Source organism: Bombina bombina, chromosome 9 (genome assembly GCF_027579735.1).
Source record: "Bombina bombina isolate aBomBom1 chromosome 9, aBomBom1.pri, whole genome shotgun sequence".
NCBI classification, from domain to species: domain Eukaryota; kingdom Metazoa; phylum Chordata; class Amphibia; order Anura; family Bombinatoridae; genus Bombina; species Bombina bombina.
This window is the reverse complement of record NC_069507.1, coordinates 215798094-215822664: the sequence shown is the minus strand read 5'-3', so window position 1 is coordinate 215822664 and position 24571 is coordinate 215798094. Positions and strand designations below refer to the sequence as shown.

At 38.7% G+C, this 24571-nt stretch overlaps 1 protein-coding gene across 2 annotated transcripts in view; it reads left to right on the top strand.

Moving 5' to 3' along the window:
- The window catches only part of LOC128640217 (disintegrin and metalloproteinase domain-containing protein 9), a 176032-nt gene that overhangs the window by 59828 nt on the left and 91633 nt on the right, over positions 1-24571 (top strand). For both annotated transcript variants that reach the window (XM_053692617.1, XM_053692618.1), the window contains exons 3-4: positions 22201-22277; positions 23066-23144. In XM_053692617.1, coding sequence (XP_053548592.1) covers positions 22201-22277; positions 23066-23144 — 156 coding nt within the window. The remainder of the gene's footprint in view (positions 1-22200; positions 22278-23065; positions 23145-24571) is intronic.

Sequence of the window (24571 nt, the reverse complement as noted above, 5' to 3'; positions counted from 1 at the left end):
TTCAGTTACAAACTTTTTTTGTTGTAAGAGCAATAAACTGTGGAACTCTCTTCCTAACAAGGTAGTAACTGCTAATACCTTCAAGAAATGTAAAAATGGCTTAGATATATTTCTGGCTAGAAACAGAATTCAGGGATATGATTGCCTGGTTTAAATGGGTCAGTTTCTAAGTTCAACTGGCAGCTTATTGTTATCAATCAGGTAAGATCTGTATAAGTTGAACTCAATAGGCTTTTGTCTTATTTCAACCTTGTCTACTATGTTACTTTTACTATGTAACACACATTCTTTCTTGGCTCATACCTACACCAGTTAAAGGAAACAACCATGCAATCACCAAACATATAACTTATCCCTTCTTACTAACCCTTTTATCCTTTTGTTGTGGATAAAGGACTAGGGGCCAGGGGTCTATAAGTTAGAAAGAGCAAGATGAATAAGCACAGGTGATTCATTGCCAGCACATTTCAATAGGCCAAGGGCATCATAAAACCTACATATGACATTGTTGCCCTCCTATACACACACCTGGACTGTCCCGTTAATTATTGATATTAATTTGGTATCACTATATGTGTATATGTGATTAATGCTTTAGTCCTAAAACTAAGTTAAAAAAGAAACCATAAAAGTCTAGCTCTTCTTTCAAGAAAGACTAATTTGAGAAGAAACTATAAACTAGATTTACAAAACCTAGTTCAGCTGTTAAAATTTATAATCTCTTTAGTTACTAGGGGGGGTAGTTATCAAGCCGTCAACCTCAAATACGCTGCGTATTCCGCAGCGTATTTGTGGCGAGGCTGATACGCCTTAGTTATCAAAGGCTCGAGACCGGCAAAAGTAGAATTTTGTGACGTAAGCTTCGATCCGCCGGACTCAGTCCGACACAGATCGATTCTTACGTCACTCCAGATGTTCCGCACACAAGTGCGGCACATTCTCACTACTTTTGCTAGCTATCAAAAAACTAGCAGGTATGCTCGGCACTTTTACGGCCCAGCGTACCTGGTTTTCAAAGCGCCAGCCTGGAGGCGGCGGATCCCATAGGAATCAATGGGAGTCTGACCATAGCGAAAGTACAAGTTCGCTGCTGACAGACATCCCATTGATTCCTATGGGAGCTGTCTACACCTAACACCCTAACATGTACCCCGAGTCTAAACACCGCTAATCTGACCCCCCCTACACCGCCGCAACTAAATAAAGTTATTACCTCCTAAACCGCCGCTCCCGGAGCCCACCGCAAGCTACTCTATACATATTAACCCCTAAACCGCCGCTCCCGGAGCCCACCGCAACTATAATAAATGTATTAACCCCTAAACCGCCGCTCCCTGAACCCGCCGCAACCTATATTAAATGTATTAACCCCTATCCTGCCCCCCCTACACCGTCGCCACCTATAATAAATTTATTAACCCCTATCCTGCCCCCCACTACGCCGCCGCCACTGTAATAAAATTATTAACCCCTAAACCTAACCCTAACCCTAACGCCCCCTAACTTAAATATTAATTAAATAAATCTAAATAAATTAACTCTTATTAACTAAATGAATCCTATTTAAAACTAAATACTTACCTTTAAAATAAACCCTAATATAGCTACAATATAAATAATAATTATATTCTAGCTATCTTAGGATTTATTTTTATTTTACAGGTACCTTTCAATTTATTTTAACCATGTACAATAACTATTAAATAGTTATTAACTATTTAATAGCTTACCTAGCTAAAATAAAGAGAAATGTACCTGTGAAATAAATCCTAACCTAAGTTACAATTACACCTAACACTACACTATACTTTAATAAATTATTCCTATTTAAAAATAAATACTTACCTGTAAAATAAACCCTAAGATAGCTACAATGTAATTCATAATTATATTATAGCTATCTTAGGATTTATATTTATTTTACAGGTAACTTTGTATTTATTTTAGCTAGTTAGAATAGTTATTAAATAGTTATTAACTATTTAATAACTACCTAGCTAAAAGAAATACAAAATTACCTGTAAAATAAATCCTAACTTAAGTTACAATTAAACCTAATACTACACTATCATTAAATTAACTAAATAAACTACCTACAAAGAACTACAATGAAATACAATTACATAAACTAACTAAAGTACAAAAAATAAAAAAAGCTAAGTTACAAAAAATAAAAAATTAAGTTACAAACATGTTAAAAATATTACAACAATTTTAAGCTACTTACACCTAATCTAAGCCCCCTAATAAAATAACAAACCCCCCCCAAAATAAAAAAAATCCCTACCCTATTCTAAATTACATAAATTTCAAAGCTCTTTTACCTTACCAGCCCTTAAAAGGGCCATTTGTGGGGGCATGCCCCAAAAAGTTCAGCTCTTTTGCCTGTAAAAGAAAAATACAACCCCCCCCCCCCCCCAACATTAAAACCCACCACCCACATACCCCTAATCTAACCCAAACCCCCCTTACAAAAACCTAACACTAATCCCCTGAAGATCATCCTACCTTGAGTCGTCTTCACTCAACCGAGCCACCGATGGAACTGAAGAGGACATCCGGAGCGGAAGAAGTTAATCCTCCAAGCGGCACTGAAGAAATCTTCCATCCGATGAAGTCATCATCCAGGCGGCGCTGAAGAAGTCTTCGATCCGGCCGATGTCATCTTCAAAGAGGCGCTGAAGAGGTCTTCTATCCGGGCGAAGTCATCTTCCAAGCCGGGTCTTGAATCTTCCTTCCGCCGACGCGGAACCACCTTCTTCACCGACGGACTACGACGAATGACGGCTCCTTTAAGGGACGTCATCCAAGATGGCGTCCCCTCAATTCCGATTGGCTGATAGGATTCTATCAGCCAATCGGAATTAAGGTAGGAAAATCTGATTGGCTGATGGAATCAGCCAATCAGATTCAAGTTCAATCCGATTGGCTGATCCAATCAGCCAATCAGATTGAGCTCGCATTCTATTGGCTGATCGGAACAGCCAATAGAATGCGAGCTCAATCTGATTGGCTGATTCCATCAGCCAATCAGATTTTCCTACCTTAATTCCGATTGGCTGATAGAATCCTATCAGCCAATCGGAATTGAGGGGACGCCATCTTGGATGACGTCCCTTAAAGGAGCCGTCATTCGTCGTAGTCCGTCGGTGAAGAAGGTGGTTCCGCGTCGGCGGAAGGAAGATTCAAGACCCGGCTTGGAAGATGACTTCGCCCGGATAGAAGACTTCTTCAGCGCCGCCTGGATGATGACTTCATCGGATGGAAGATTTCTTCAGCGCCGCTTGGAGGATTAACTTCTTCCGCTCCGGATGTCCTCTTCAGTTCCATCGGTGGCTCGGTTGAGTGAAGACGACTCAAGGTAGGATGATCTTCAGGGGATTAGTGTTAGGTTTTTGTAAGGGGGGTTTGGGTTAGATTAGGGGTATGTGGGTGGTGGGTTTTAATGTTGGGGGGGGGGTTGTATTTTTCTTTTACAGGCAAAAGAGCTGAACTTTTTGGGGCATGCCCCCACAAATGGCCCTTTTAAGGGCTGGTAAGGTAAAAGAGCTTTGAAATTTATGTAATTTAGAATAGGGTAGGGATTTTTTTTATTTTGGGGGGGTTTGTTATTTTATTAGGGGGCTTAGATTAGGTGTAAGTAGCTTAAAATTGTTGTAATATTTTTAACATGTTTGTAGCTTAATTTTTTATTTTTTGTAACTTAGCTTTTTTTATTTTTTGTACTTTAGTTAGTTTATGTAATTGTATTTCATTGTAGTTCTTTGTAGGTAGTTTATTTAGTTAATTTAATGATAGTGTAGTATTAGGTTTAATTGTAACTTAAGTTAGGATTTATTTTACAGGTAATTTTGTATTTCTTTTAGCTAGGTAGTTATTAAATAGTTAATAACTATTTAATAACTATTCTAACTAGCTAAAATAAATACAAAGTTACCTGTAAAATAAATATAAATCCTAAAATAGCTACAATGTAATTATTAATTACATTGTAGCTATCTTAGGGTTTATTTTACAGGTAAGTATTTAGTTTTAAATAGGAATAATTTATTAAAGTATAGTGTAGTGTTAGGTGTAATTGTAACTTAGGTTAGTTTTTATTTTACAGGTAAATTTCTCTTTATTTTAGCTAGGTAAGCTATTAAATAGTTAATAACTATTTAATAGTTATTGTACATGGTTAAAATAAATTGAAAGGTACCTGTAAAATAAATATAAATCCTAAGATAGCTAGAATATAATTATTATTTATATTGTAGCTATATTAGGGTTTATTTTATAAGTAAGTATTTAGTTTTAAATAGGATTCATTTAGTTAATAAGAGTTAATTTATTTAGATGTATTTAATTAATATTTAAGTTAGGGGGGCGTTATGGTTAGGGTTAGACTTAGGTTTAGGGGTTAATCATTTTATTACAGTGGCGGCGGCGTAGTGGGGGGCAGGATAGGGGTTAATAAATTTATTATAGGTTGCGGCGGGTTCATGGAGCGGCGGTTTAGGGGTTAAACTATTTATTTAGTTGCGGAGAGGTGCGGGATCAGCAGGATAGGGGTTAATAACTTTATTATAGAGGGCGGCGGTATAGGGGGGGCAGGATAGGGGTTACTGGGTATAATGTAGGTGGCGGCTGTGTCCGGGAGCGGCGGTTTAGGGGTTACTACATTTTTAATAGTTGCGGCGGGGTCTAGGAGCGGCGGTTTAGGGGTTAATAACTTTATTTAGTTGCGGGGGGCTCCGGGGGCGCCGGTATAGGGGGTAGAACAGTGCAGTTTAGTGTGAGTGCTTAGTGACAGGCTAGCAATAAAGCTGGGAAAAAGCCGAAGGGCAGCGAGATCGGATGAGTGATAACTGTCACAGTCCGCTGCTCATCGCCCCGCGGCTTTTTGACAGCTTTATTTGATAACTTAGGCGAACGTATTCAAGGTCCGCGGCGGCGAAGGTAGGCGAGCTTAGGCAGACGTATTGGGCCGGCGAAGCCAGAAAAGTAGACGGCTTGATAACTAGCCCCCTAGGTTTGACTTCTAAAGATTACGCCACCTAACTAAGGGCCATATTACGAGTGGAGTATTAATTGGTACACGCGAGTGATAAGGTTTTTATTGCAGGATTTTGTGCGGAAGTAGTGCACGTATTACAAGTTGAAAGTAAACTTGTTCACTCAAACACAATTGAATTTAGCGCACGTCGGTTTACTGAGACTTCAGAGCTCTGGTTGCATAAAAAACATTAAGAATACATTTAAAAGTACAGTCTCATAATAACACTATCTATTAAAGGGCCAGTAAATCTAGCAAATAATTTTATATAATTCTGTGAAACTCTTGGCTGAAAGCCGTGATGAATTTAGGTTTTTGTTTGTCTGGCTTGTGTATTTTTAGTTTTCTTTTTATATTTAACCAGGTATTCTCTGCATAGGGAATCAACATGTGTTTTGGCACTATTCAGTACTTTTTCAGTATAGCTTATCTTTTCTAGTCTGGACACTGGGGCCTATCTATCAAGGTCCGAAAGGAGCTTGACGACCCGTGTTTCTGGCGAGTCTTCAGACTCGCCAGAAACAGCAGTTATGAAGCAGCGGTCACAAAGACCGCTGCTCCATAACCTGTCCGCCTGCTCTGAGCAGGCGGAAAGACATCACTGGAAATCAACTCGATCGAGTACGATCGGGTTGATTGACACCCCCCTGCTGGCGGCCTATTGGCCGCGAGTCTGCAGGGGGCGGCGTTGCACCAGCAGCTCTTGTGAGCTGCTGGTGCAATGCTGAATACGGAGAACGTATTGCTTTCAGCGAGGTCTGGCGGACCTGATCTGCACTGTCGGATCAGGTCCGCCAGACCTTGATAAATAGAGGCCATAGTCTCCTGTGCAAGTAGCTGGTAGTCAGAGAAGAGGGGGTGACAGAGAAATGTCCCTAAATAAAAGGGAGATCTTCTGGATCTTTACCTTACAAACAAGTTTTCCACAGGGTCTCAATATGAGACGTGACCTTGCCTTATTTACCTAATCTCAGGCTTAATATATTTAGCCTTTTGTAACAGGCTCACATTTGATACCTATAAACAGTTTGAAACAGACCATATCTATGTATGCCTTTATATATTTGTGCTATGTGTGGATATATGTAGTAGCAATAAACAACACAAAGCTGCATATATTAAAAGATTGTACCTAGCTTTAATACAGGTTATGTTTGTACAGCTAATATATTTATCCTGATATGCAATATTTTGTTAATATTTAGTTAAAAATGTATTTGCTACTGTTTATGTGGTGGCATATTCAGATATGCTCTATTTTGACAATGAATGTCTTCTTTGTATTTTCCCGTTATGTGTGGTAACATTTATATCATTGACTTAGATTTTTTTCACAGTGAATATATATTGCTAACTATACTTCTTATATTTGTCTGAATTGTCATATTGTATAGACTGTAACCTTATGAAGTTGTTCCCCCTAATCAATGAATCGGAAATAGGTTGCATATGCATTTCTGTTACATAGGTTTTCAACAGCCGTGTTCCGCTTGTGCTATTATAGCATTTGCAATGTATCTAAAAGCATGTGTTTTTCTCAACAGGTGTGAGTACTTTACAAATTAAGTAGATCTACATATAGAGGTGTATGAACAGGAGCCCAGGTGTGCAGTGACCAAGTGCATCTGCGTGGAGATCCTGTTCACACACCTGTTGGACGTATTGCTTTTATCTCTGACCGTATGATGTGCTTTTACCTTTTTCAACAATAAAGATTGGACACTTTTTTACTTACCCGCTGCCTGTCTGTGCATCTCTCCAATCCTTGGATAGCTATTGGTATATATACACATATATAGAAATATATATTTAAGAATAAAAAATACATTATCCTGTAAGTGAAGAACATTGGAATGTGAAATATTAATATTTCATGACGGGATAGCGGAGTGTGAGCGATAATTACCTCTCCACTCGTTATCCGGCCCTAAATGTATTTTCTTAAATGCAAAAATTGTGCTCCCCTTGCCACTTATGTTACTTTTAGGAAGACACTATCCTGCTACAAACACCAGTACAATATGATAGAAATATATTAGACAAAATAGAATCTGCATTTTAGTTTTAAACACAAGCATGTCTACAATATACGTGAATTAGCAGTCTCAGTGATGTCCTAGGGGTCCATTTATCAAATGCCAGCTGACATTTCAGAACCAGTCTGCCTGGCATCACAGCTATCTGGCAACAATATGCTGCCTGCATATATCATTACACAAGCCACTGCTTGTGCAGTACCACCCCCTGCTCAAACGAGGCCAATCGCTCGTGAGCAGGAGCTTTCAAATACCCTGGTTGGACAAGTCCAGGGGGGTTGAAAACCGTCAGCTAAGAATTGGTGGATAAGAAGCAGTGGTCTGATGACTAATGGCTGCAGGCTCACTCGTGTAGCCGGAGGTGCACATTAAATTCATATGTATACATATATAGACATATAAATATATGTATATCTGTGTGTGTGTGTGTGTGTGTGTGTGTGTGTGTGTGTGTGTGTGTGTGTGTGTGTGTGTGTGTGTGTGTGTGTGTGTGCATTGGCGTTAAGTAGATGAAAACATGAAAACATTATTTATGCAATATACATTTTTAAAAAAGGTATTACTGTGTATTTAACTGTAAATATTTCACATTCCAATGTTCTTTACATAGCAGAATATGTTCTTTATATTTATAAATTGATGTTCTTTTTTTATCTGTATATCTTTACCTTTATATAATCATCTGTGTGTGTATGTATGTATATATAAACTTCACAAACGAGGCACTCTCCGTTATTGAAATATAAACACAAGGTTTAATAAGTTAACGTTTTCAGGTTAACTTATTAAACCTTGTGTTTATATTTCAAAAACGGAGAGTGCCTCGTTTGTGAAGTTTATTTTTGATCAGTTTGAGTGCACCCCGGAAGCTTGTTGATCAAAGAGAGTGCTTGATCCACACTGAAATTTGTATATATATATATACTGTATATTGTACCAAAATACCATCAGATATATGTAGAAATATTTATTTATGAATAAATAGAACATATTCTTCTATGTGCAGAACATTATAATGTGAAATATTCATATTTTTATGTCGGGTTAGCACATATGAGAATATGCGATCGGGTTTGCGCTAGAGTACGGTGTTAGGTTGTTTCCACTTTTTTTTCTCCATTGACTTCTATGGGGGAATACGTGAATGTGCACGCAATATTCTAACTTCGTCATTTTGCGCTCATTGTGTTAGCGCACAAGCAAAAACAGTTTACTTTCAACTCGTTAGACAAGCACAACTTAACATGCGCAAAAATTTTACTTCTAGCACAATTAACGATTGAGCGGAAGTGTTAATTGCCACTCCACTTGTAATCTGGCCCTTGTTATAAGTAAATTTGTAAAGCAATACTATCCTTAAAATGTCTTTCATTTCCATTTAGATTTCTCTCTTTATAATTGACTGTTTTTAGTGCATATTTCTTATGACATTTAATCGGCTTCTTTTACTTTACTTTAATATAGAGGAGTAGATAATGCAGCGGTCTATCCCAGTGTACAAACATTGTGACACCATTAATAAATATTATCAGAAAGCATCATGTTCCTTTATTGCAAATTACCAGACGTATTACATCACTGAACTATTAAGCTAATGATTAGCTATTCAAGAAAACGTGTTGTAAGTTTTTTTCCTAGTAAAATTGGCAGCGCAATACAAATTATGTTGAATATGTCACATTTAAAATTTAAAGGGATTGTCTACACCTTAGTCATCTTAAAGTCTTAACTGGGACAGTAAAAAAGTTATTTTTAAATGAAAAGTGTTTCTAGCCAGTTTGAAATGGCTGCCAAGCTCCGCCCACTGATGGCATCACGATCTGGGCTGCATCTAGGCACTCTGCTGAATAGCATTGACAGTCTGTTGAATTGAACCAGTGAGCCTTTTGTGATTGGATGCCATAAGCAGCCCAGATTATGATGTTATCAGTGGGTGGAGCTTGGCAGCCATTTCAAACTGGCCAGAAACAATATTCATTTTAAAATAACTTTTTTACTGTTCCTGCTGCATTATATAGAAAGGGTGCAGGAGGATATTTGCAGCTTAATCTTAAGTAGGACTTTAATGACATGTCCCACTGCATTTAAGGGACACTGGCCAATATTTTTTAAATGCCAGTGAGACGAGGAAGGGCTAAATTCACTATATTCAAATGGCATTCTTAGATGTCTCTGCTAACAGCTCTTTCTTTCCTGATAGGTAATTATTAGCGGATCATTTGAGCACACTCATGGTTATAATGTCTAATTTTACTACCCTTGATGGGTTTACAAAGACCACACTTGGGAAGACTGGAAAGACTGCAGGTAGATTATGATTATATGAGAACCAGGAGTCTCTGACGCATTGGCATCATTAGGTTAAACATATGCCACCCCTTATTGACCTTGCAGTGCCTTAATTACTCCATAGCTGACTTTTACTATGTATTTAGCCTTTTTGCTGGCTTTAAAGACACACTCCTACAATAATAAAATGGTCTGTTTTACAGCTATCATCACATGAACCTCACAAATTACACAGATGCACAGCAGAAGGGTTATTTTCCATAAACACAGGAAAAGCAGATCCATTTTTTTCAACACTGATTCACACATTCACACGCAGAAATGCCACGTTTACTTTTAACATCCATTTGCGCAATACTTTAGAATCCTATATTTTTCTTTTTACCTCAAATGTCATGTGCCAACTGGTCACACTAGATGGATACTGTGCTTTACTTGAGATTTTTCTCTCCCCAATATGGCACATGTGAAGAGACAGGATAATGGTGTCAATCAAAATAATTGCACAAGGTTCTACTGCGCTGCAAAAACCGAACTGAGTAAAGGAAAATAATGACAGTAATAGTGCCTTTACATAGCGGTGACTATGTGTTGTCAATAAATATATATGTATATGTTTATATACATATATATACTTATGTGTTAATATGTCTATATACACATATTAACACATACATATATATGCTTACATACATATACATATATATTTATATTTGCTGCTCGACTTACCCCTTCGCTGTGCTAGTTCTCATGCCATGTCTGATGGCATGAGAATGAGGCTCCCATTGGGCACAATGCTTCTGTGCAATGCGAACGCAAGGTCATGTTTGCATTGCACCTCACTTGTAATACCACGCACATTTGCGTGCGCTGATATTACTAAGTTGAGCGCAAATATCGCTTTTGCGGAAGCAATATTTTGCGCTCAACTTATAATCTCGCCCTAAGTGTACATCTGCAATTAAGCAAGATATGGCAAAACAAATTTACATACAAAATAAATGTTTTAAATGAATGTAAACTGTAGCAATATTAGCAAAGAACAGGCCAGTAGTTTAATGTCATATATGTCATTGTTGTGTTATGTGGATGCATTTTTTTGTGAGGTACAAAATGCTTGCAAAGGGTTTGTTGTGTGTATCTCTACGCTTCTCTATAGAGAAAAATCAGGCAGACACTCATAAAGTACTTTACTTCATAGGCAGCAGTACAGGCAGATCAACTTTTCGGGGCTTACACCCCCTCCTCAGGCTCAATACAAATGAACAAATCCTCCATCCTTAAATAGCCATAAACCGCACACCGCTCCCTCCTTCTGACATCATAGACTAAACCCCACACACAGCAGGTGTAACAACTAAATAATTTATACATATAAAAAAAATACAATAATCATCCTGAGTAGACACTTAGACATTATCTAAACTTTAAATTAAACATTAAAGATACATTTTTTCAATACTTCTTTAATATTTCAAAATACCTTAAGTCTTGCATATTGAAAAAACATTCAAAACCAAAGCAATTATCTTAATATAGACATTTTGGGACCTGTTCATAACAAAATGAGTAAATGTCTCATCTTTGGATTTCTAATAGTAGATTTATGTTGGGTTATGCGGTCCTTTATAGTCTGGGAAGTCTCCCCTATATGTAATAGCCCACATGGGCACTTGAGCACATAAACCACATAAGTCGACTGACAGGTGTAGTGCCCCTTAATATAGAACTTTTTCCCTGAAAATGGATGGCTTATAAAATTACCCCTAATAATACTGTTACAATGGGAACAATTCAAGCACAGGAAAATCTTATTATCCACCGGCTTAAATACTCTCTGTGTGGATTTTAAGGGTATCATTTTAGCACTAACTAGTTGTCTCTCAAGTGAATTGCCTTTTCTAAATGCTGAAAAAGGAGGTTGTTGAAACTCATCAATCTCTGGCATAGAGTGACTCAGCATTAACCAGTTTTTACAAATGATTTCATGCAATTTTACACTCATAACATTATAATTAGAGACAAAAGCCAATCTTTTATTGGTAGATATCTTTCATTGAGGTTCAAGATTGATAAACTCCAAGTCTTCCGAGGAATAACCCCTTTCTTGAAACCTGCTGCGCATCTCATCTAAGCGCATCTGATAGGTAGAAGGATTGGAAACTATCCTCTTTACCCTCAAGAATTGAGACTTAGGTACACTCTTAAATACTCTGGGGGGATGATAGCTCTGACGGAACAAAAGGGTATTTTTATCAGTTGACTTTCTTTATATGTCTGTGTCAAAATGATCATCAGCACACATAACCACTGTATTCAAAAATTAAATTTTATTTGGATGATATTTAGTTATAAACTGAACAGCAGGTACCTTAGCCTGTATCCACTGATGGAAAGCCTCAATAGATTCAATGTCACCCTGCCACACAATGAACAAATCATCTATATACCGCCACCGCGCCAAACACTTATGAAAATCAGAATCAGTGTATACCACCTGCTTCTCCAATCCATCCATATAAAGGCAGGCATAGGCAGGAGCGACATTTGAACCCATTGAGGTGCCCCGCAGCTGCAGAAAAAAACTTGCTGTCAAAGGAAAAATAGTTATGAGTCAAAACCAGTTCCAATAACTCCATAAATAAATGTATCTGTCGTTCAGAATATTTGTTAGATTTAGTTAAAGCCACCCAAACACTATTCAGTCCATCCATATGAGGAATAATGGTATATACACTACATACATCCCAAGTAGCTAAAACTACATTTTCTGGTCAATCAGGCAAATTCTTTAATTTAAATAGGAAGTCACAGGTATATTTAAGAAAAGACCTGCCCTGCCTCACAAGTGGTGTAAGTATTTTTTCCAAGAACCTAGAAATGGGACTGAATAGAGAATCAATAGAGACCACTATGGGCCTACCAGGCAGATTGAATAAATTCTTGTGGACTTTGGGTAAAATATAGAAATTGGGAGTTTTAGGTTTCTGTAAATATAGAAAATCAAACATTTTCTCTGAAATAATTCCCAATTCCAATGCTTTACCTAAAATTTCCCTGATCACGATCATAAATCTAGGGAGAGGGTCAACCTCAAGTTCCTTATACACCTTTGTATCATTAAGATGTCTATACACCTCCTCTTTATCCCCGCCTTTATTTTCAGCCTTAATAGTAATATTAGAATTTTGTTTTAATTTATTAAGTGTCAGGTTCTCATCAGATGTTAAGTTATATCTCATAGGCTTACCATTATATTTATGCAAGAACATTTTAAATTTCTTATTAATAACATTAATGAAGGTGTCAACAGCATGATTGTATGTAGTAGGAACAAATTAACTTTTAGTAAACAACCCAAAGTCAACAGGATACAAACAATCAGTCCCATCAGGAGTCCTTGAATCTTTTTCATCAAAGCCACTGAAATAGGCTTTTAATTTAATAGACCTTTATAAATTATGTAGATCTAATTCAAGTTGGTACTTATCAATTTCCTTGACAGGGCAGAACGATAAACCCCTAGACAGCAAAGAGAGTTCAATAGCTGAGCGCTCATAGCTGGAAATTTTGATAACATTTACAGTACCGTACCTATTTCTTGGTGCTGCGGGTGCGCCGTTGTGGGGCCGGACCCTAATTCCCTTCTAGGCTTGCTATGCTGCCGCCTCCTTTGTTTGATGCGGGGCTGTCGTCCCCTGATGATACAGATGAAGAGCTTGCTTCTACAGAGGCTACATCCGTGGATAATTTCTTACCGCAATGCAGTTTCCATGTTTTGGCCCTGGTTCGGCCCTGGTAGCCTCCAGAATGCCAACGATAGACATTGCCTGTTCCGTAATCCGATTCATTGCGTCTGAACTTCCTTCCGGAACGCTGCCGTGCCATTTTAGCCATCTGTGACAGGAGCTTGAAGTCCTCCTCTGATGTCGCTTCATGGAGCATATCCTCTTGTGCCTTCACCTTTTCTTCCAAGGTAAGCAGCTCCATCTTTGCAAACTCAATGTTAAGAATCATTAAATCGAAAGAGCATTTATTCAATATCTGTTGGTATCTCTGGCAAAAATCTGTACAGTTGGGCCCGGACTGGCCATAGGGCATACAGGACAAATGCCTAAAGGAGCCGGGCTCTTATGTGGGCCTTGCCTCTTTATAGAAACCCCGCCCTCTTGGGGTACCAGGAAAGCTGTTACAATCACCCTATTTTGTAAAGCAGAAAGTACATTTTCTGTCTGGCTGTTAAGCAGAGGTGCTGCAGGACAAGAAATCTGGTCGACTATGGCTACCTAGCTGACAGAGGTCTGACTTATGTGGGCTACTCAAAAGTTAAATGACCGGGACTATTTTTGTCCAAGTCCAGTGCTGGTTACACCCTAGACTTGAATTGAGTATGTTTGTTTTCTCTCTTAATAGACAAATAAATAATAAACAGCGCAGATAGACCACAGACAAACAGACAACCTTTTTACAGCAAATGTAGAAAAAAGTTGCAATCGTAGTGCCAAAGTTAATATGCACTTAGCTTAGTCTTAATAGACTCTGTCCTGTAGATGTCAGTTCAGTCACGTCTTGCGATAATATCCGCCGTATAAATCCTGCTGTGTACAGAGCAGCTGATTGTTCACGAGACTCCACCTGTGTGCTGTCTCAAAGAAGATAGCTGTAAAATTGGAGAGAAGACACAGCGCATACGTGGTTCACAGCATCGTTTTATTCACCAGACAATTGACACAGGACAATAATACACTAACAGGATAGCAAAGAAAGACTTACACATAGGCACAAGGCCAGCTCTCTCTGAGCGCACTCCTCCTTGCAAGTATCCCAAGCGCCGACCTGCGGCACCGGGTCCTATTCAGATGTGATCAAGTCCTTAGCACCTTCGACAACGTCCTAGTGTCTCCTATAGGCTCCTCCTCCCTACGCGTTTCATCCGTTCACAGGCAGACTTTCTCAATGGCTTTCAGTAACAGGATATTCATTCAACTTGCTTGGACGTTTTCAAATACTCCCGCCTCTTGTGACGTAATTCCAAACATCATCTTCTCTTATATTATGTATCCATCAGGTAGTATCAAGTGTACTTTGTATCTGCTGTTAGTTCATATTCTCATATTTATTCTAAACAACAAATTCTTAAAAACAACTCAATCTAAAACATGTATCAACAATTCATATACAGATAGTTGGAAATGTAAAAGACATAATAATAAAAAACTTATATAAAAGACATTTGTCTTAAAACAATTAATTAGCCAGTTATTGCACATATTTCTCCCAAATTCAAATTATTGGGTGAAATTCTAGATTAACACTAAAACAATTAATTAATTAACAAATTATTACACAAATATCACCCAAAATGGCAAGTACATGACTTTACTTGTTTACATTTTCTATTATTTTATTGTTTTATCTAATTCATGAACGCTTGTAGGTCTAGATCTATATTTAACCCCTTAGGTTCAAGGCATTCTAAATGATGGATCAATTTTGTCTCACATCTCATGAGCATTAGAAGCCTTCTATTTCCACAGGGACCTGATTTAACCTGTTCTAGAACCTGAATTGAGAGTACTGAGGGATCTTTATCATGTGTATGATAAAAAATGGTTGGAAACACTGTTTGTCATACCCTATTTTGATGTTCTCAACATGTTCATACCACCTTCTCTTAAGGCTCCTTTTCATGCGACCTACATACATTTTGCCACATTTACATAGGAGTTGGTATACCACATAAGTTGATTGACAGGGACCCCTAAAATCCAGTTTAAAGGTTTTTGAACCATCCCAGTTCTTTACCTCATTCCCTTTTAATAGGTTATCACACATTATACATCCTTTCCGGACACATTTGTAGGTTTCCTGCCTGTATTTTTAACCAATTTGAAGAGGCACCTGAAGGAACCCTTGCAGGTTTAAGTTTTGATGGGGCTATTAAGTTTTTCAAATTTCTATTCTTTCTAAAAATCATTTATTTTACCTATACTGTCTTTTAAAACTGGGTCTCCTAATGATATATCCCAGTGTTTTCTCAATATAGCTTTATCTGCCTTTGCACCTTCACTGTATATAGTTATAAATTTGACCTGATTATCATAGTCCCTATATCTTTTTTTTTACTCTGGTAGGTCGTACAATTTCCTCTCTAGGAATACTACAGCATTTTTCTTTTGCTCCATCAATAAGATTTATATCATATCCTTTCTGCAGAAATTTTTCTTTTAATATATTTGCCTATATATATTAAATATATTTAATCCTCCTCATACGTGTAGTTTCTCCTTAATCTTCCGTGTGGAATATTATCCTTCCAGCTCTTCATATGGACCCTCTTGGCATTTAGAAAACCATTTCTGTCTGATGTTTTTTTTTGTTTTCTCTCTTGGTGTGATTTGTTTTTTTAACTGCTTGGCTCATGTGTATAACCGAGCCTTGCCTCTTGACTTGGCCTTGGGATTATGATTCTGCTGTACAGATTTACTGCCTAACTCGTGTATAACAGAGCCTTGCCTCTTGACTTGGCCTTTGGATTATGATTCTGCCGTACAGATTTACTGCCTTACTCTTGTATGACACAGTCTTGCCTCTTGACTTGGCCTTGGGATTCTGCTGTACAGATTTTCTGCCTGACTCATGTGTATGAAACAGCCTTGCCTCTTGTCTTGGCCTTGGGATTAGGATTCTGCTCTACAGATTTACTGCCTGACACATGTGTATGAAACAGCCTTGCCTCTTGATTTGGCCTTGCTATTCTGCTGTATAGATTTACTGCCTGTCTCATGTGTATGAAACAGCCTTGCCTCTTGATTTGGCCTTGGGATTAGGATTCTGCTGTACAGATGTACTGCCTGACTCATCTGTATGACACAGCCTTGCCTCTTGACTTGGCCTTGGGATTCTGCTGTACTGGTTTACTGCCTGTCTCATGTGTATGAAACAGCCATGCTTCTTGACTTGGCCTTGGGATTAGGATTCTGCTATACAGATTTACTGCCTGACTCATGTGTATGACAAAGCCTTGCATCTTGACTTCACCTTGGGATTCTGCTGTATAGATTTACTGCCTGACTCATGTGTATGAAAAAGCATTCGGCTAGATTTAGAGTTTTGCGTTAGAAGGGGTGCGTTAGCTACGCGTGCTTTTTTTCCCCCGCACCTTTTAAATACCGCTGGTATTTAGAGTTCACAGAATGGCTGCGTTAGGCTCCAAAAAGGGAGCGTACAGGCATATTTACCGCCACTGCAACTCTCAATACCAGCGGTGCTTACGGACGCGGCCAGCTTCAAAAACGTGCTCGTGCACGATTTCCCCATAGGAAACAATGGGGCCGTTTGAGCTGAAAAAAAACCTAACACCTGCAAAAAAGCAGCGTTCAGCTCCTAACGCAGCCCCATTGTTTCCTATGGGGAAACACTTCCTAAGTCTGCACCTAACACCCTAACATGTACCCCGAGTCTAAACACCCCTAACCTTACACTTATTAACCCCTAATCTGCCGCCCCCACTATCGCTGACACCTGCATTACACTTTTAACCCCTAATCTGCCGCTACGTACACCGCCGCAACCTACATTATCCCTATGTACCCCTAATCTGCTGCCCCTAACACCGCCGACCCCTATATTATAATTATTAACCCCTAATCTGCCCCCCCAACATCGCCGCCACCTACCTACAATTATTAACCCCTAATCTGCCGACCGGACATCACCGCTACTATAATAAAGTTATTAACCCCTAATCCGCCTCACTCCCGCCTCAAAAACCCTATAATAAATAGTATTAACCCCTAATCTGCCCTCCCTAACATCGCCGACACCTAACTTCAATTATTAACCCCTAATCTGCCGACCGGACCTCGCCGCTACTCTAATAAATGGATTAACCCCTAAAGATAAGTCTAACCCTAACACTAACACCCCCCTAAATTAAATATAATTTTTATCTAACAAAATAAATTAACTCTTATTAAATAAATTATTCCTATTTAAAGCTAAATACTTACCTGTAAAATAAACCCTAATATAGCTACAATATAACTAAAATTATATTGTAGCTATTTTAGGATTAATATTTATTTTACAGGAAACTTTGTATTTAATTTAACTAGGTACAATAGCTATTAAATAGTTAATAACTATTTAATAGCTACCTAGTTAAAATAATTACAAAATTACCTGTAAAATAAATCCTAACCTAAGTTACAATTAAACCTAACACTACACTATCAATAAATTAATTAAATAAAATACCTACAATTATCTACAATTAAACCTAACACTACACTATCAATAAATTAATTAAATAAAATACCTACAAATAAATACAATTAAATAAACTAACTAAAGTACAAAAAATAAAAAAGAACTAAGTTACAAAAAATAAAAAAATAATTTACAAACATTATAAAAATATTACAACAATTTTAAGCTAATTACACCTACTCTAAGCCCCCTAATAAAATAACAAAGCCACCCAAAATAAAAAAAATGCCCTACCCTATTCTAAAATAAAAATTGAAAAGCTCTTTTACCTGTACCAGCCCTTAAAAGGGCCTTTTTGCGGGGCATGACCCAAAGAAAACAGCTCTTTTGCCTGTAAAAAAAAACATACAATACCCCCCCCCAACATTACAACCCACCACCGACATACCCCTAATCTAACCCAAACCCCCCTTAAATAAACCTAACACTAAGCCCCTGAAGATCTCCCTACCTTATCTTCACCACGCCGGGTATCACCGATCCGTCCAGAAGAGGCTCCGAAATCTTCATCCAAGCCCAAGCGGGGGCTGAAGAGGTCCATCATCGGGCTGAAGAGGTCCATCATCGGGCTGAAGAGGTCCATCATCCGGCTGAAGTATTGATCCAAGCGGGGGCTGAAGAGATCCATCATCCGGCTGAAGTCTTCTATCAAGCGGCATCTTCAATCTTCTTTCTTCCGGATCCATCTTCATCCCGCCGACGCGGAACATCCATCCTGGCCGACGACTTCCCGACGAATGACGGTTCCTTTAAGGGATGTCAGCCAAGATGGCGTCCCTCGAATTCCAATTGGCTGATAGGATTCTATCAGCCAATCGGAATTAAGGTAAGAAAATTCTGATTGGCTGATGGAATCAGCCAATCAGATTCAAGTTCAATCCGATTGGCTGATTGGATCAGCCAATCAGATTGAGCTCGCATTCTATTGGCTGATCGGAACAGCCAATAGAATGCGAGCTCAATCTGATTGGCTGATTGGATCAGCCAATCGGATTGAACTTGAATCTGATTGGCTGATTCCATCAGCCAATCAGAATTTTCCTACCTTAATTCCGATTGGCTGATAGAATTCTATCAGCCAATCGGAATTCGAGGGACGCCATCTTGGATGACGTCCCTTAAAGGAACTGTCATTCGTCGGGAAGTCGTCGGCCAGGATGGATGTTCCGCGTCGGCGAGATGAAGATGGATCCGGAAGAAAGAAGATTGAAGATGCCGCTTGATAGAAGACTTCAGCCGGATGATGGATCGCTTCAGCCCCCGCTTGGATCAAGACTTCAGCCGGATGATGGATCTCTTCAGCCCCCGCTTGAATCAAGACTTCAGCCGGATGATGGACCTCTTCAGCCCGATGATGGACTTCTTCAGCCCCCGCTTGGGCTTGGATGAAGATTTAGGAGCCTCTTCTGAACGGATCAGTGATACCCGGCGTGGTGAAGATAAGGTAGGGAGATCTTCAGGGGCTTAGTGTTAGGTTTATTTAAGGGGGGTTTGGGTTAGATTAGGGGTATGTGGGTGGTGGGTTGTAATGTTGGGGGGGTATTGTATGGTTTTTTTTTACAGGCAAAAGAGCTGTTTTCTTTGGGGCATGCCCCGCAAAAGGCCCTTTTAAGGGCTGGTAAGGTAAAAGAGCTTTTCAATTTTTATTTTAGAATAGGGTAGGGCATTTTTTTAATTTGGGGGGCTTTGTTATTTTATTAGGGGGCTTAGAGTAGGTGTAATTAGCTTAAAATTGTTGTAATATTTTTATAATGTTTGTAAATTATTTTTTTATTTTTTGTAACTTAGTTCTTTTTTTCTTTTTTGTACTTTAGTTAGTTTATTTAATTGTATTTATTTGTAGGTATTTTATTTAATTAATTTATTAATAGTGTAGTGTTAGGTTTAATTGTAGATAATTGTAGGTATTTTATTTAATTAATTTATTGATAGTGTAGTGTTAGGTTTAATTGTAACTTAGGTTAGGATTTATTTTACAGGTAATTTTGTAATTATTTTAACTAGGTAGCTATTAAATAGTTATTAACTATTTAATAGCTATTGTACCTAGTTAAAATAAATACAAAGTTGCCTGTAAAATAAATATTAATCCTAAAATAGCTACAATATAATTATTCGTTATATTGTAGCTATATTAGGGTTTATTTTACAGGTAAGTATTTAGCTTTAAATAGGAATAATTTATTTAATAATAAATAATTTATTTTGTTAGATAAAAATTATATTTAACTTAGGGGGGTGTTAGTGTTAGGGTTAGACTTAGCTTTAGGGGTTAATCCATTTATTAGAGTAGCGGCGAGGTCCGGTCAGCAGATAAGGGGTTAATAATTGAAGTTAGGTGTCAGCGATGTTAGGGAGGGCAGATTAGGGGTTAATACTATTTATTATAGGGTTTTTGAGGCGGGAGTGAGGCGGATTAGGGGTTAATAACTTTATTATAGTAGCGGTGAGGTCCGGTCGGCAGATTAGGGGTTAATAATTGTAGGTAGGTGGCGGCGACGTTGGGGGGGGCAGATTAGGGGTTAATAAATATAATATAGGGGTCGGCAGTGTTAGGGGCAGCAGATTAGGGGTACATAGGGATAATGTAGGTTGCAGCTGTGTGCGGTCGGCAGATTAGGGGTTAAAAAAATGTATTAGAGTGGCGGCGATGTGGGGGGACCTCGGTTTAGGGGTGCATAGGTAGTTTATGGGTGTTAGTGTACTTTAGAGCACAGTAGTTAAGAGCTTTATGAACCGGCGTTAGCCCAAAAAGCTCTTAACTCCTGGCTTTTCTCTGCGGCTGGAGTTTTGTCGTTAGAGTTCTAACTCTCACTCCAGCCAAGACTCTAAATACCAGCGTTAGAAAGATCCCATTGAAAAGATAGGATACGCAAATGGCGTAGGGGGATCTGCGGTATGGAAAAGTCGCGGCTGGAAAGTGAGCGTTAGACCCTTACCTACACGACTCTAAATACCAGCGGTAGCCCAAAACCAGCGTTAGTAGCCCCTAACGCTGGTTTTGATGGCTAACGCAAAACTCTAAATCTAGGCAAAAGTCTTTTAACTGTGTCTTTGAATACCAATTTACCTATCCTATTTTTTTGCCTCACTCTTATGTACGATCCTATGCTTCCGCTAGACTTTGCTTTAGGATACAGATTTATCTATTCTGCCTTACAACTTGATTCCAGATAGGTTTAGTTACCCTATCTACTGCTTCACATACCTCATGTGACTTCCTAATTCATCAGCCATTATTCTGTAATCAAGTACTAACTACCTGTGTCACAGGTTTGTGTGATTACAACTCAAGCCTTAGCCTGTGGGTCCTGTTCTAGGATTGACATGTGCAACATACACTAGCAGACCTAACATTTGTCCCTATTTGAAAAGGACAGTGCCTGATTCTGAGCTCTGTCCTGCTGTCCCTCTGAGAAAGTAATTTGTCCCTGTTTGCAGAATTTCCCTTAACCAAACCCATGGAACACCCAGACATGCCCATGAACTGCTCAGACACACCCACTAAACACCCATGATCCCACCCCTCCCAACACAGCTCCACACACAAAATGGTGACAGGTCCTCATCAACCTCCTGAGTCCCTAATACCCAGCCACATGTGTTAAGAGGTATGTGACACATACTTCCTGAAAAAGGACAGTTCCTGCGCTGATCAAGCAATAGCTGTGCAGTATGTTACAGGATCATGATTCTGAATTTCTACAAAAATGGAAAATAAATAATGAAATAATATTCTAGTGGAGAGGTATTTAGCACTTCCGCTCGAGCACTAATAATGCTGAAAGTATTACAAGTTGAAAGTAATTGAATACAAATTATTTTTCTTGTTTTCAGGTATTTGACTGGAAAGGGCTCCAAAGTGTATGTGTATGTATGTAGGTCTATGTGTGTGTATATGTATATATATATATATATATATATATATACAAATCCCAAATGAACTCTGCACTCACTCCGCTGTTCAACTGCCCAGGGTGCATCCAATGCCGCAGTGTGCCTTCACAAATATCCAAAAAAAGAGAGCACTCACCAGGACTTATACCTTAAAGCAATTACCGCTTTATTTTAAAAAAAATTTTTTTGTTAAAATAAAGCGGTAATTGCTTTAAGGTATAAGTCCTGGTGAGTGCTCTCTTTTTTTGGATATTTATATATATATATATATATATATATATATATATATATATATGTATATGTGTGTGAGTATGTAGGTGTATTTTATTTTAATGTATTTTTTGTGGTTTTTAATGCAACTTTTTTTTATAGCCTTAACCCTTTACACAAGGTCTTCAGTCAAGCTAACCAGACAAGCGCAAAATTAGTTTGCGCTTGTGCGGTCGCATTTACTTTCATCTTGTAATATGCACGCAAGTTCACGCAGGTGCAATATTTTTATATCTTGTAATCTAGCCCACAATTAAGTCAGAAAAGGCAAATGAAATGTGCTTTCATTTTCCACACTATCTTAATGTAATACCATTATTGCATCTGTATGATCAGCTACATATCTCTAGCAGACAGAAAACTGTATCAGTCCAATCTAATCTGTTTTTTTTTTTTCAGGAGCAGTGGGAGGAGAATCTTCAATATTCCATCAATACCTTGAATCGTACTTTTTTATTGAGACTTCAGAGGAACAGGTATATATCAAATTACCAGATAAGTTTTACCAGTCATTATTATCAGCTGTGTTTGGTTTTCAGTCCATTATAATTATAGATGTATTTATTCATGTGTATCATTCATTTTGGGAATTGTGTTAATAAAGTAAATAAGCAAAAAATTACTACATGCATTAATGTTGCTAAGAATATTTCCAGGGGCCAAAAACAACAAATAAAAATTCCCTCACTGAAATAACATTTTTTTTTTTTTTTAAATTCAAGTTAGTCACAGTTTTATTGATATCTATACTGCTGCACGAAAATCTTTCCAGGGATACAAAAGAAGTGTGCACAAAATATATAGCTTATGTCCGTTAACATGAGCAAGCCATGAAACAGTGACAGAAGACTGAATAACAAAACTATGAAGAACTATAAAGTAAAGGGATATCAACCATTTCCAATTTACTTTTCTTATAAAATTAACTTAATTCTCATGGTTTTTTTGTTGAAGAGAATATCTAGGTAGGTAACGTGCACACATCAGGTGCACAATATGGCAGCGGTTTTGTAAGAATGCTTTTGAGTACTAAATGGTAGCAGTGTTTTTACAATGTACAACATTGTTAAAGCATTCTTGCAAATCTGCTGCCATAAAGTTCTCCAGACACGTGCACATTCCTGAGCCCACTTGCCTGCTTTTTAACAAAGAATACTTAGAGAACAAAGTAAATTTAATTATAGAAGCCCTTCAAAATATTTGAATCTAATTAAAAATACAGTGTATGTTCAGTAAGCACATTTCTCATTTTTTCTATCCATAGAGATTTTGTGAGCAAAGAATTTGAGAGATTTACCTACAGTGTAGGTGGTGGACTGCAATCCTTTAATCGCACAGCACTGGTACGTGTCAAATATAATCTGATTGCACAAAAATGAGCAAAAAACGTAAAGAGTAAAACAACTCAGTTCAGGTAATCATGCAAGTAACAAAATAAACTTAATGTTTATATATCGTTACACGCAAATTATCATTCATATATATATATAAATATATCATATAAATAATAATATAAATATATAATAACATATAAATGTTAATTATGGTAAAGGATTTTTCCTCTCAATATTTTACTCACCATAACTTATATTGAGATTGGCTTTGGTGTATGTCTATCTATTTATTGGGTACTTATAGAGCGCAAACTAATCACCCATGAGGGTCTCAAGGCGCTAAGGGAAAGCGGATAGGGCGAGGGTGGAGGGGATAGGCGTTCAGTCGAAGAGCCAGGTTTTGAGGTCCTTTCTGAACTTTGTAAGGGAGTTGGATTGTCTGAGGTGCAGCAGGAGGCTGTACCATGTCTTTGCTGCCATGTGGGGGAAGGATCTTCCGCCCGCTGTGGATTTGCTGATGCGGGGGATGACTGCGAGTGTTTGGTCGGACGATCGAAGTTGTCTGGCGGGGGTGTAGAAATGTACGTGGTGGTTGATGTATTCGGGTTCGATGTTCTGTAGGACCTTGAACGCGTGGGTAAGTAGCTTGAAGGTGATTCTCTTGTTGCTCGGGAGCCAGTGAATGTTCCTTAGGTGTTCGGTGATGTGGCATTGGAGAGGGATGTTGAGGATGAGTCTGGCTGAGGAGTTCTGGATACGTTGGAGTCTCTTTTGGAGTTTGATGGTGGAGCCTGCGTAGAGTGCGTTGCCGTAGTGTGGCTGCTGACAAGGGCATGGGTGACTGTTTTCTTGGTTTTGGTAGGGATCCACTTGAAGATTTTTTCGTAGCAGGTGGAGAATGTGGAAGCATGTTGAGGTGATGGCATTGATTTGTCGGTCCATGGAGAGTGAGGGGTCCAGGATGAAGCCTAGATTTCATGCGTGGTTGGTTGGGGTTGGAGGGTAACCGAGTGCTGTGGGCCACCAGGAGTCGTCCCATGCGGATTTATTGGGTCCGAGGAGGACTTCGGCTTTGTCTATGTTCAGTTTGAGCCAGTTGTCATTCATCCAGGCGGCGACTGCTGTCAGGCTTTTGTGGGCGTTCTTTTTGGTGGTGGTGGGATCTCGGGTGAGTGAGATGATTAACTAGATGTCGTCTGCGTAGGAGACGATGTTGAGGTTGTGGCATCGGACGAAGGCGGCGAGAGGGGCCATGTAGATGTTGAATAGGGTGGGGCTCAGCGAAGAGCTTTGCGGTACACCGCAGTTGACTGGTGTGAGTTTGGAGGAGAAGGGCGGGAGTTTGACTTTCTGGGTCCTACCCTTGAGGAAGGAAGTGATCCATTCCAGGGCTTTGCTGCAGGTGCCGGCGTCGTGTAGGTTGTGGTCAACAGTGT